Source organism: Trichomycterus rosablanca, chromosome 11, assembly GCF_030014385.1.
Source record: "Trichomycterus rosablanca isolate fTriRos1 chromosome 11, fTriRos1.hap1, whole genome shotgun sequence".
NCBI lineage: Eukaryota > Metazoa > Chordata > Actinopteri > Siluriformes > Trichomycteridae > Trichomycterus > Trichomycterus rosablanca.
Window position 1 is genome coordinate 11,905,462 of NC_085998.1, and position 13,759 is coordinate 11,919,220.

General features: G+C 40.3%; 1 protein-coding gene across 2 annotated transcripts in view; it reads right to left on the reverse strand.

The window, feature by feature from the left end:
• The window catches only part of cd276 (CD276 molecule), a 132,067-nt gene extending 122,119 nt beyond the window's left edge, over positions 1–9,948 (reverse strand). For both annotated transcript variants that reach the window (XM_063005152.1, XM_063005153.1), the window contains exons 1-2: positions 9,828–9,948; positions 2,501–2,615 (exon numbers count right to left, since the gene is read on the reverse strand). In XM_063005152.1, the coding sequence (XP_062861222.1) occupies positions 2,501–2,546 (46 nt within the window). In that variant the 5' untranslated portion in view covers positions 2,547–2,615; positions 9,828–9,948. The remainder of the gene's footprint in view (positions 1–2,500; positions 2,616–9,827) is intronic.
• Positions 9,949–13,759: the final 3,811 nt, after the last annotated feature.

A 13,759-nucleotide genomic window follows, 5' to 3' on the forward strand; every position in this document is an offset into this window, starting at 1 on the left:
GTGTGAAAGAATAAAAAGGCTAAAAATGCTGTAGCATGAAAGCCAGACTCAGAACCCTACATGCCCAGTAGGACGCTGCTGTCTGAATCAAAGGGAAAAACCCTTCAGACTTCCATCATCCCCCGCTCTACTGATTCATATCCGAGAGGAAATTCCACGTTATACCCACAATTCCACTGTAAAAATGCTAATAAACCTGACCTCATACTGACTGCAGTTAGAACCAGAACTGTGGGTGGTTTTATATATAAGTGAAGATTCAGTTCAAATTCACATTGTGTGTTTTAAATGAGGTTTAATTGGGCCACATACTTGCTGTGATAATTTATACAGCTCGTTTTATTTCAGACACAAAGCTTTGCTGTCCATAACAATATAAACATGATGGTGTCAAAAAGTATAAAAATCTGTGATTCAAGCTATTTTGGTGAACAGCTAGCCCACGCTTGCTGGGGTCAGGGGGTTCAAATACCCTGCAGTGCTACTGGCTAGTCTGGTGTCTCAATACAGACATGACAGGAGAAGTTATAAATATTTAAAAAATTACAAATATGCTGGACGAATGTGGAGCACGGAACAGAGTAGGGCTGCAACTATCGATTATTTTTGTAATCGAGTATTCTATCGATTATTCCAGCGATTAATCCAGTAATCGGATAAGAAATACTTTTGCTTTAAGAAAGAGCAAAAATAAATACATATAAGATTAAATAAGACGTGTCTCTTAAACAAACTGTAAATTTTTATTCCTTGCATACAGGACAGTTTAAAGTGAACATTTTTGAAATGCAAAAACAAATACTTCAAAAATAAATCAAATTACTTTTAAAATGTATACAGGCAACCTAAAACTAAGGCATAAATAATAATAAACAATAATACATAAACATTGCCTTGAATTTGTGCAACTTTCAGAACTAAAGGTTTCAGCTACAGCTCACGCAGAACATAAACCTTTAATGTTTTGTTGGGAGGCTTTGTGGTGTTTGTAGGAGGTTCTGTCAGGATTTTATCTCCTAGATGAGGTAGATTTGGCATTTGTGTGCGTGTACGTGTGTTTGCCTCAAAAAAGCCCGTGGTGGACCGCTCAGGTGGCGCAGCGGTAAAAAGACACGCTGCAACCAGAGCTGGATTCTGAGTACCTCGTATCGAATCCAGCTCTGCTTCACCGGTTCGAGGTCGAGTGGCTGTATGAGCAACGATTGGCCGGTTGCTCAGTTGGGGGGTGGGACAAAGAACCGGATGTGGGTCTCTCTCTGTCAGAATGCGATTACGACCTCTGCCGGCTGATTAGAGGCGCCTGCACAGAGATGAGGAAGAGTGCCCTTAGGGTGTGTCTCTCCGCATGCAACGCTAGGTGGCGCCACACTCATCAACGTGTGGGTGGCAAAAATGCATCCGGCTGCTGCCCATGTTTCGGAGGGGATATGGGTTAGCTTCGATCTCCTCGGTCAGGGCAGGGTTCGGCATAGACAGAGAGGAAGCACAAGGCAAATTGAACAATTGGATGTGCTAAAGGGGGAGAAAAAGGGGAAAAATTATTTAAAAAAAATAAATAAATAATAAAAAAAAATAAAAAAAAGCCCAGTGGTTGTAATGAAGAAAAGTCTCAACAAGACGCTCTGATGGTGTGGAAGTTGTTCTGAGTTTTCGTTTTTTCCAGCTTAAAATGATCTCAAACTTTCTGTGGTTTTCTCTGTCCAGTCTCCTGTTCGCTATTTTCTCTCTCTCCATTTTGCAGTCCGCGCTATTAAATCTCGGCTGTGTCTCAAATCGCACTTCCATACTGAACAGTACGCGGGAGCGGCAAGCATGTCAAAATACGGAGTATTCATTAAACTGTACGCGAAAAGTACCAGGTTTAAGTCCTGTTAAGTACTGTTTAAGTATGAGACTTCGGACGCAGCCCTCGGCTTCTTCACGTCACCTGCCCACAGCGTGAACGCGTTGTAGAAAAGTAAAAGTCGTCCGTGCGAAACACCGTGAGCTGTATATAGTTGTATGGATTAAACGATGTCTCGATGTGAAAAATTTGAATCGATGATTTTTAGTAATCGAATTACTCGATTATCTCGAGAAATCGTTTCAGCCCTAGAACGGAGTTCTTGTCAAATAGAAATAAATTCTTATTCATTCAAATTTTAATTTGGATGAAGATGTACAATTGTCATTTATTTGCAACTTTAACATGTTAGCATGAGATGTTAGCTGGCATACTAGCAGGTTGTGCCAGCTTAGACCATTGTTTCAAATGGCCTGGGGCTAACTGTCTTAGCTAAGTAAGCGAAACTGTGATGACTTGGCATATACAGTACATGTCTGCACAGGGTTCTGTTTTCAGGGTTGGCGTGACCTGGAGTGGCGGGACCTAATGGAATATCCTCACATGGAGCCCAGAATCCCTGCATTTCTGAATAAAGATAGCATGTTTGCCCTGTGAGAGCGTTTAGCTGTTAGTGAGTAACCAGTGATGGTGGAAGTGTGGAAGTACGGCACCCACCGAGAGAACGCAGAACCAGCAGTGTAGGCAGCAGCAGCAGCAGCATGATGATCCAGATGTGTGTTAGATCAGACTGAGAGCGAGAACCAGCACGGTGTCGTCTTTAATCAAAGCACTGCAGGGTTAAACACAACACACACACACACACACACACACACGGTTAACTTCAACCAAGTGACTGACGGAAGGTGGAGTGTGTGTGCGAGTAAGTGCAAGCGTGTGTGTTGAAGAGAATTAGCCATCAGTACTTGAAAACATCCTCGACTGATGAGAGGAGATCTGTCAAGAACATGTGGCAACTGTGAAACTGTTTTTCTGACCTTAAAAAAGTTTTTAACCCCACAACTTTTCTTCTAGGGTTCATAATGAACTAGATGGCAGTGTTTCCACATCAGCGTTTAACGGAGGCGGATTTCCAAAAGTGATGTTGAGAAATATTTACAAATAATCCCAAAATGTACAAAAAGGTAAAATTAAAGCAGAAGGAGGTAATTAAATAAAAGATGAGAAGTGAATACAAGTTTGTGCTTTAAGAAGAGAAACCGGTACGTCTCTTGTGTTATGAGGCCGTGTCTGTGGTAAAGGAGTACAATATAAATGTAGATATACATTATAAATATCCAGAATAAATTTGGCATTGAGACACCAAACATAGAATTTAGCCTCCAACAAAAACAACAAATTGTCCAAGACTTAAAAAGCAGACTGCAATCACAGCAGGATACGTTACAATCAGCCCTTTGAGGGCCACCATAATGCAGATGTGGCCCTCTGTGAAAATGAGTTTGACAACCCTGCAATAGAGCAATGGTATGTGGTACGGTCCAGTCTGTGGAGAATGTTTATGGTGCACTTGCGCTACAGCAAGGTGTGACAACAACTTTTGGATCTGGGTGCTTCACAACCACCTTGTCATCTGAATTTCTGTAAACAGGGCAGCGAAATCTGGGTTGTGAATGCAAGTTTAAAGGTAAACATCCTTGATTAGTCAATGTACTGTTCAAATAATAAAATTAAAAAATTAAAAAATAAAAATTACAAGTAACGTGGCAAAAACGTTCAAGTATAATTAAAAACTAAATATGATGAGCGAGGCTGATCAAAACCAATGTGTGCATGCAAGTAAAATGAAATATTTGGGCGCTACTAAATTCACCAGAAAATATGCTTAATTTCACGGACCTTGTTCTTTAAAAACTTCACAGATATTTAAATAAAAGTGCCACATGTCATGGCAGTCATGAATAAATTAAATGACAGAACAACACAGCCTACCTTAATAGTTGAACGTTTTCGACCGCTCAGGTGGCACAGCGGTAAAACACGCTAGCACACCAGAGCTGGGCTTTCGAGTAAATCCTATTGAATCTCAGCTCTGCCATACAGCTGGGCTGGGCGGCTATATGAACAACGTTTGTCTGTTGTTCATACAGGGTAGGGAGTCGGATAGGGACCTCATAACTTGTGCGATTACGACCTCTGAGGTGGAGGAATAATGTGATCAGGGTGTGGCTCTCTGTGCAACTCAACTCGTGCAGGTGAAAAGATGCAGTCGGCTACTGCTCGCGTGTCGGAGGGGCCGTGTGTCAGTTCGCTCTCCTCAATCGGGGGCGGGGGTCAGCACCAGTAGAGAGGAAGCATAAAGCAATTGGGTAAAAATTCTAATTAACAATCTAATTTAAAAGTACAAATTCAGTAGAAAATGAGTGACAAAAAGCTCTTTATAACCGAAATAAATCTGGTTCTTGAACTGGTTCCGTTCAAGCTGCTTAGAACCTTCGTGCTATTCACAGGACCAGTCCAGGTTAGCACCAGTTTTTATTGGAACCAAGGACATGTCTCTATCAGAGAAGTAAACATTTACATTCACGGCATAAAGCAGATGCTCCTATCCAGAGCGACTCATAGAAGTGCTTCCACAGTAAACATTACCTTACTCTAGTGTAAGTAGACAACATAGAACAAAAGTTTTTTTTTAATTAGATGCTACAGAAGGTTAGAAAGCGTGTGTTATTGCTCAGCCTAAGTGCTTAGTGAAGAGATGGATCTGTAATCATCTTTTAGAGACAGTGAGAGACTCAGATGTACGGACAGGGGAAGTACGTTCCACTGCTTGGGTGTCGGTACATTAAAAAGCCTTGATTCGTGTCTTCCTCAAGTAGCAGAGCCTTTTTTTTCTTTTACAACAACCTGTTATCACATTTGTAATATTCACAGAATTTTTATGCTAGTTTTATGCTAGTTGTATTGGTATTGTATTAAATATACACCGATCAGCCATAACATTAAAACCACCTCCTTGTTTCTACACTCACTGTCCATTTTATCAGCTCCACTTACCATATAGAAGCACTTCGTAGTTCTACAATTACTGACTGTAGACCATCTGTTTCTCTGCATGTTTGTTAGCGCCCTTTCACGCTGTTCTTCAATGGTCAGGACTCTCCCAGGACCACTACAGAGCAGGTATTATTTAGGTGGTGGATCATTCTCAGCACTGCATTGACAATGACATGGTGGTGGTGTGTTAGTGTGTGTTGTGCTGGTATGAGTGGATAAGACACAGCAGCGCTGATGGAGTTTTTAAATACCACACTGTCACTGCTGGACTAAGGATAGTCCACCAACCAAAAAAATATTTAGCCAACAGCGCTCCATGGGCAGTGTCCTGTGACCACTGATGAAGGTCTAGAAGATGACCAACTCAAACAGCAGCAACAGATGAGCGATCGTCTCTGACTTTACATCTACAAGGTGGACCAACTAGGTAGTAGGGTCTAATAGAGTGGACAGTGAGTGGACACGGTATTTAAAATCTCCAGCAGCGCTGCTGTGTCTGATCCACTCATACCAGCACAACACACACTAACACACCACCACCATGTCATTGTCAATGCAGTGCTGAGAATGATCCACCACCTAAATAATACCTGAACAGGGTGAAAGCAGGCTAAAAATGTATGTGGAGAAATAGATGGACTACAGTCAGTAATTGTAGAGCTACAAAGTGCTTCTATATGGTAAGTGGAGCTGATAAAATGGACAGTGAGTGTAGAAACAAGGAAGTGGTTTTAATATTATGGCTGATCAGTGTATATAAATAGTCTTAGATTATTGAGAAATATAATGTACTATTCTTTGGTAACAGCTGGCCCATAACCTATTTATTTTTGGTGAAAATGCTCAGAGCTGTACAAAATTAGTCACTCAAACTTAAACAGAACCCATCCATATTGATCAAAAAGGGCTAGAAGAGCCACTATTGGGACACTAGACAAGTTCCTCAACATTGACCTACTAATCTACAGGCTGGATTTGGATTGCACCTAAAAAAGTATATTTTAACCAGACTAACTACTTGAAGCTTCTTCTTACACCTTCCTTCTGTCTGTAACTGTTCCTGATCATGTGTGAATCAGACGGTCTGACTCATAACTTAAAAAAGAACAAAGCGATTCGGTTTTATTACAAGCACATTCTCTTACAAACCATCTCTGCTCTCAGTATCCACCAAAACAATCCAAAAGTAGCACCGCAGGAGTGGAGTCAGCACCTTTATAAAATATTTAATTAGAAGTGTAGAAATTACATTATCCAAAGCATCTGACAACTGGGACTGAATACAATCCAAACAATTCAGGTTTAAGGGCCTTGCTCAGGAGCCCAACAGTAACAACCTGGCAGTGGTGGGGCTTAAACCACGAACCTTCTAATATATTGTCCTTTAGTGATCTGCACAGACTGGAACCTATATCCAGTGACTGATGCATTATTTAGAAGAATATTATTTAATAAAAAATGTTACACAATTCTACATTACAATCAGCCAGCCAGGTGTCTACACAGACATGACTGGCTATGTCTAAGGGTAAAGGTCTATGTATTAAGCCCTGCAATGACCTGCTGAGATCCTGACCTGGATAAAGAGGCTGATAAAAATGGAATAGAAGAATATAGAAATTTTATAAATATTAGGATTCATATTTACAACCTCAAATCAGAAAAAGTTGGGGCGGTATGGAAAATGCAAATTAAAAGAAAATGCAGTGTGTCTTACATTTACTTTGACTTTTATTTACATCTTTGGCATTTAGCAGACGCTTTTATCCAAAGCAACTTACAGTATACAGTCTAAGCAATTGAGGGTTAAGGGCCTTGTTTAAGGGCCCAACAGCAGCATCCTGGCAGTAGTGGTGCTTGAACTAGCAACCTTAACCAGTAGGCCACAACTACATCATGAACCCAGGACATTTTATGTTTTGTCTGGTTTCAATTTCAATTTCAATTTATTAATGTTAATATACCTCCCTTCCTGCATTTCAGGCCTGTAGTACATTCCAAATAAAGTTGGGACCGGGTGATTTAAGCTTGTAGGTAAAAATTCATTATGATTTGATTTTAAACAGGTAAAGTCAACAGGTCATTGTAATCAGAGTTTGGTACAAAAAAAATGTTCCTCAAAAAAAGACTTGATCTCCAATCCATTAGATGGCACTACATCAAGAACCGTTATTCATTAAAAGCTGATATAATCAGCAACAAGTCCAAAAGCCAGGGTCTGTCATGGTATGGGGCTGTGTCAGGACCTCTAGCAAAAGTACAGTAATCCCTCGCTATATCGCGCTTCGACTTTTGCGGCTTCACTCTATCGCGGATTTTATTTGCAAGCATGTCTAAATATAAAACGCGGATTTTTCGCTGGTTCACGGATTTCTGCAGACAAGGGGTGTGTTTGAAAAGCTAGTGCGCTCTCTACATACAAATCCTAGATGCCTTAATATCCTCACTTCTTAACGTTTCAACGTTATTTTCACTCAAAAACGAGTGAGCATCCGACACTGCCTTAGTGATCAAGACAATCCCAGAATTCATTGCGGGTCAGGTGCTCCTCTCTCGCAGAAAAATAAACATGGCTGAAGGTACGGACAAACGAATGGAGTTCTTTTCAAACGTAAATAAAATATTACTGATTTTTAACTTGTATAAACTTGTACCGAGTGTTTTTATTTGCAAGTTCGGGCTTGTCAGGAAATGTAACCGTTATCGTTACATGAAGAGAGATGTTATATTGACGTTAGCATGCTGTGCTACCTCAATCCATTGGTTTTAATGACAAGATGCTAAATGCTAAAGCGATCGAGGAGGGATTACTGTAATTTACACTTCTGTGATGGCAGCATTAATACAGAAAAGTGCATTGAGATTTTGGAGCATATGCTTTAAGACAACACCTATTCCAGGCACATCCATGCATTTTTTAACAAGACAATAAACCACATGCTGCACACATTACAAAGGCATAGCTGTGGAAGAAGAGGTTAAGTGTACTGGACTGGTCTGCCTGCAGTTCTGAATTGTCCCTAATAGAGAATGTGTGGAGAATTCTTTAAACAAAAAAATGTGACAACAACAACCCTGTACTGCTGCACACCTTAAGAAGTGTTTGCAGAAAGAGTAATTTAATGGCTTTGAAATGTGGCACTTTTCTTTTAAAATCCATGAAATCGGCGCTCAGGTGGTGCAGCGGTAAAAACACACGCCGCAACCGGAGCTGGATCTCGAGTACGTCGTATCGAATCCAGCTCTGCCTTATCGACCGAGGCTGAGCGGCTATATGAACGACGATTGGCCTGTTGTTCAGATGGGCGGGACTAAGGTCGGAAGTGGGTCTCTCTCTGTCAGAATGGTGCGGTTACGACCTCTGCTGGCTGATTAGAGGCGCCTACACAGAGATGAGGAAGGAGTGCTCTTAGGGTGTGTCGATCCGCACGCACCGCTAGGTGGCGCATCACTCGTATATGTGTGGGTGGCAAGATGCATACGGCTTGCTGCTCACGTGTCGGAGGGGATGTGGGTGAGCTTCGATCTCAGCAGTCAGGGTAGGGATCGGCAGAGGCAGAGAGGATGCGTGATGCAAGTTGGGCAATTGGACGTGCTAAAGGGGGAGAAAATGCATTAAATAAATATATAAAAATAAAAATAATAAAAAGATTGGCGGTTCAAATCCAGGCTCTGCTATGCAGCAACTGTTGGGTCCTTGAGCAAGACCCTTAACCCTGTCTGCTCCGGGGGAACCGTACGATGCGCTCTGACCCCAACTTCCAAACAAGCTGGGATAGAATTTCATTGTACTGTACAACTGTATATGTATATATGACAAATAAAGTATATCTATGTCTACCATTAAGGTAGGCTGTACTGTGTATTCTATCATTCAATGTATGAGTGTTATTTAATGACTGCCGTGAAATGTGGCACTTTTCTTTAAAAATCCATAGAATCTGTGAATTTAGAAAAATGAGGTCTGTTAAATAAAGCACATTTTTCTGTACATTTAGTAGGGGCCCCATGTATATATAATTTATATGTTTCTGCCGCTCAGGTGGCGCAGCGGTAAAAACACACGCTGCAACCGGAGCTGGATCTCGAGTACGTCGTACCGAATCCAGCTCTGCTTTACCGGTTCGAGGCTGAGTGGCTGTATGAGCAATGATTGGCCGGTTGCTCAGTTGGGGGGAGGGACAAAGAACCGGATGTGGGTCTCTTTCTGTCAGAATGTGATTACGACCTCTGCCAGCTGATTAGAACAATTGGATGCGCTAAAGGGGGAAAAAAAATAAAAATAAAAAATAAAATAATAAAAAATATATATATATATAATTTTAATTTATATGTTTCTAATTTAATGGGTATCTAATGGTATCAGTAGGGGTAAATGGTATTGGAATTTTATTTGGCAAAGAAGTGTGCTCAAATTTTCCAGTCAGTTGTAGAATCCCAAGACTGCAATGTCATGCATGTGTATACAAACTTTTGTGACTGTAAATATACCTAAAACCGTAATATTGGATTGTGCTGTTTACACTGTGAATTTCTTATATGGTTCAACCAGTAAATGTAACCATCAGTAACAAGATGAGTCTGTGTGAACTGGTTTTACTGGCTGCTCCCATATATACCGTTATTCCAATGATGAGGTTATACTGTTGGCAGTCCTCTCAAAACTTAGGAGTGGCGCTTCCCAAGATTCCAGCAAAACCACTAAAAACAGTCAATAAGCTTCTGTATGAAGAAGTAAACCGAATAAAAACGACTTAACTTTTCATGTTTACACCCTAACCAACCGTTTAAACTGCACTGATTCATTCCTTCACCAACATTCAGCTCTTTTCCTGACTTTTCCAGCTGTTGTGCACAGCTGTTTGTATTAGTTACAGCAACACAAAACAGTCTGTCGATTATTTAATAAAAACAGAAAGTACAGAAGTTAAAATAAACACAAATAAAGCTTAAAAGTGAGTGAGGTTTGTGTAGGATTGCTACTCACCTCAGCACAGGCAGCTACAGCAGCAGCAGCAGCAGCACACCGCTACAGTTCAGTTCAACAGGAACGCCAGATAAACATTAGTTAGCTTTACTGGAACTCACTCACTCATTCCTTCCTTTGTTCAGCTCAGACCGCGTGTTGCTCTTCTACACAATTAAAACTGAACATTTCTGAACATTAAGTTTAACATAAACTGTTAAATTTAAACATAACGTGCTGGTTAATCAGAACTAAGCCGCTCCCAGTTCTCGCTTTGTCGTCCACATTGAAAAAGAACCGACGCAGGGTTGCCAGATTTACTCTACAGCTAACAGTTAGGTTGCCAAGTTGTCTTTTCAATACCAGAAAAAAACCTAAATCACCTAAATACTGTAGTATACACACAGTATTGGAAACCCCTGTCTAAACTACATAGTAGACCCTTGACTTACGAACTTAATTGGTTCCAAAGGGCTGTTCTTAAATCAAAATGTTCGTTAGTTAAACCTATTTTTCCCATAAGAAATAATGTAAATAGAATTTATCTGTGCCAGACCGCCCAAACCACCCCCTTACCTAACCTTTCTAATGTCTTAAATGCTCTTTTTTGTTATAAATACAAGTATATTTTACCTTTAATCTTAAATTATAGAATAGACATTACTGTAATAAACAATAATAAACAACAAAACACAGTAGTACTGTACATAAAGGGCGGCACGGTGGCCTCACGGTGGCCTCACAGCAAGAAGGTCCTGGGTTCGATCCCCAGGTGAGGCGGTCTGGGTCCTTTCTGTGTGGAGTTTGCATGTTCTCCCCGTGTCTGCGTGGGGTTTCCTCCGGGAGCTCCGGTTTCCTCCCACAGTCCAAAAACATGCAAGTGAGGTAAATTGGAGACACTAAATTGTCCATGTCTGTGTTCGATATAACCTTGTGAACTGATGAACCTTGTGTAAAGATAAACTACCGTTTCCTGTCATGAATGTAACCAAAAAGTGTACAAAAAAAAACATGACGTTAAAATCCTATTAAATAAACAAACAAACTGTACATAAAACACACATCACATTTCAGTACAGTGCATGTGCTGTACTAATAATAATAATAATAATAATACATTTAATTTGTAATGCACTTTACATTTGTGTACAAATCTGTGTACTAGACACCATAATACATTTCCTTCTTTTTTTATAAAATGTATCTGCCAGAAACAACAATAACTCTCATATTTCTCTATTATTTCCTTCTTTATTTCAGTAGTATTGTATTTTGTAGGTGTAATTGCACGAAAGAAAGAATACTTTAATGAGCAAATTCCTTCTTCTCTCTCACTCACTGTCCCCGCTGTCTGATACACAGTGACAGCTGCTGGCAGGAGTAATTATACAACAACAAATGTAATAGATTTTTTTCATTTTCTCAGCTCTGCGCTCTCTCTGCACCTTATTTGGGGACATTTTAATATTGAAAACACCGGAAAAACACCATCCGCTGTGCGAATGTTCACTCACTGTATATATACAGAGAGAGAGAAGCTCGGAGTGAACTTGTTCGTGACGTCACGTGTTTCGCGAATTTCGGTTCGTAATTCAAAATTTGTTCGTACGTTAAGTTGAAAAAGATCGTTCGTAACCCGAAATGTTCGCATGGTAAACCGTTTGTAACTCAAGGGTCGACTGTATATGAAATGAAGTAAACATATTATCTTCAGCAACCACTTACTAACTGACCAAAGATCTATAAGTAAAGCTAATTGAAGCCTTCATAGCTGAGTAAGGCTAAGAAGAAGGTGCTTCCAACACACAATGTCTACTGTATGAAAATGTCATTAAAAATGGTGGCTAACCAGAGCTGAGGACCTGCAGACTAAAGTACCGAGACAGAGCTGCTTGTATGCCAGCCAGTAAAAAGGGAGAAAAATAAAAACCCACTCATACGCCAGTAATGGGATGTGCAGCAAGGTTTGGCTAACACAGTAATAGTGAACCATTCTGCTGAGCAAAGTTGCTAACAAAATGGCATTTTCTTCAGGGGGAAACTTCTGACTTTCCACTTATATACTACGGAGACAAGTGCAGTGGACTATTGTCGTAAAAATGGAACTCTCTGGTCACCAAAGATATGTTTGAAGAGGAAACAAGACAAAACCTGACAACTGTTTTACATTGAGGGTGGCACGGTGGCTCGATGGGTAGCACTGTCGCCTCACAGCAAGAAGGTCCTGGGTTCAATCCCCAGGCTGGGCGGTCCGGTTCTCCCTATGTCAGCGTGGGTTTCCTCCGGGAGCTCCAGTTTCCTCCCACAGTCCAAAAACATGCAGTCAGGTTAATTGGAGACACTGAATTGCCCTATAGGTGAATGTGTGTGTGTGTGTGTGTGTGTATGTATGTATGTGTGTCTGCCCTGCGATGGACTGGCACCCCGTCCAGGGTGTTACTGTGTGCCTTGCGCCCATTGAAAAGCTGGGATAGGTTCCAGTACCCCCCTGCGACCCTAATTGGATAAGCGGTTAAGACAGTAAGTGAGTGAGTGAGTGTTTTACATTGAGGTTTTTACTGTTGAGCTTTGGGGTTGTGTGGCAGGCAGTGGCACCAGAAACAAGTGAGAGAATAGCATTTCACTAGAAATCAGCATATTCTGTTTAAATGTGACACTGTCAAGAAACCAAAGCTGAAAAGAGGCTAACTTTTACAATAAGACAATAATCTAAAATATCACTTAAGAATCTATCATGAACAACACAAAAAATCAAGATAAAGCTTCAAGAATATTCCTCAGTCTTCTGACTTAGACAATTGCACCTGACCAGGCCAGTGACTAGGCTTAAAAGGTCTTCACTGTGTTGGATTATGGTGTGTTAGACTGCCACGCCACTTGATCATCAGTAGTACAGCTTTTGTTATTTTTTTCTTTACTGGATGGGTAAAAAAGACATTGTAAAAAGCAACACATTGTACACAGCTCTGGTATTAATGTAAATTTTATGTCTACAACTGAGATCTGGTACACACAGGTACCAATTCAAGATCAAACGTACAACTGTTTACAACTAGTGAAAAAACAATATGAAAACGCACAATCTGGCAACCCTGCCTTTTACTTTAGCGTCCTTTGCTTAAAACCCTTAAATCTTTTTAATCATACAGGCCAATTTGAAGCAATGAAACCAAACAAATGTATTTACTTCACATCATGCTCAGCCCATTTTAAGGATATTTTAATCTTCGATTTACGATGGGGGAAAATACATATGTGAAAAAATTAAATAAAAATAAATTAAGGTTTTAGATATAATTGCTGCAAATTAAAAATAGACTATTTAGAGTAATGTTCTCATGAAAATTACTTGCTGTGTTATTATAAAAGGTGTTTCTACTGGTTGTGAAGATTTAACAAGTATTGGTAAAGGTGAAGGAGCTTACAGAAGTCCTCGGGATCAAAATTATCATAAAATAAATAAAAATAGCTACAAACAACTTTAAAATTTCTCTGAGTACAGCCAGTTTTAGGTGATTAGGTGTAGCAATGGTCTATTACACTAGCCCACTACTGCTGATATCCTGGTTCGAATATCAGTGGTGCTTTTGGCCGGCCGGGTATCTATACAGACATGATTGGCTATGTCTGAGAGAAAAAAAGGTGGTAACTGAAGCCTTGCAATGGATTGATGTTTCTTAGTGTAACCGACCTGCCGCAACCCTGACCAGGCTGATGAAAGTAAAATAAAATAAACAACCAGTTTGATATTCAGCAAATTGTAAGTTCATGGAATAAGAAATTGTCCCCTGACAGTTCTGTTAAACAAAATTCCACAACGTACTCACAGACTAATTATGAGAAAGTTAAAAGGGAAGCCAGCGATCACTTGAAAAAGAGTTGCAGGAAACAACAGAAACAAGAACAGCGAGTCAGAATTAAACCACAGTGTTGCCGTAATGGGGGCGGTGGTA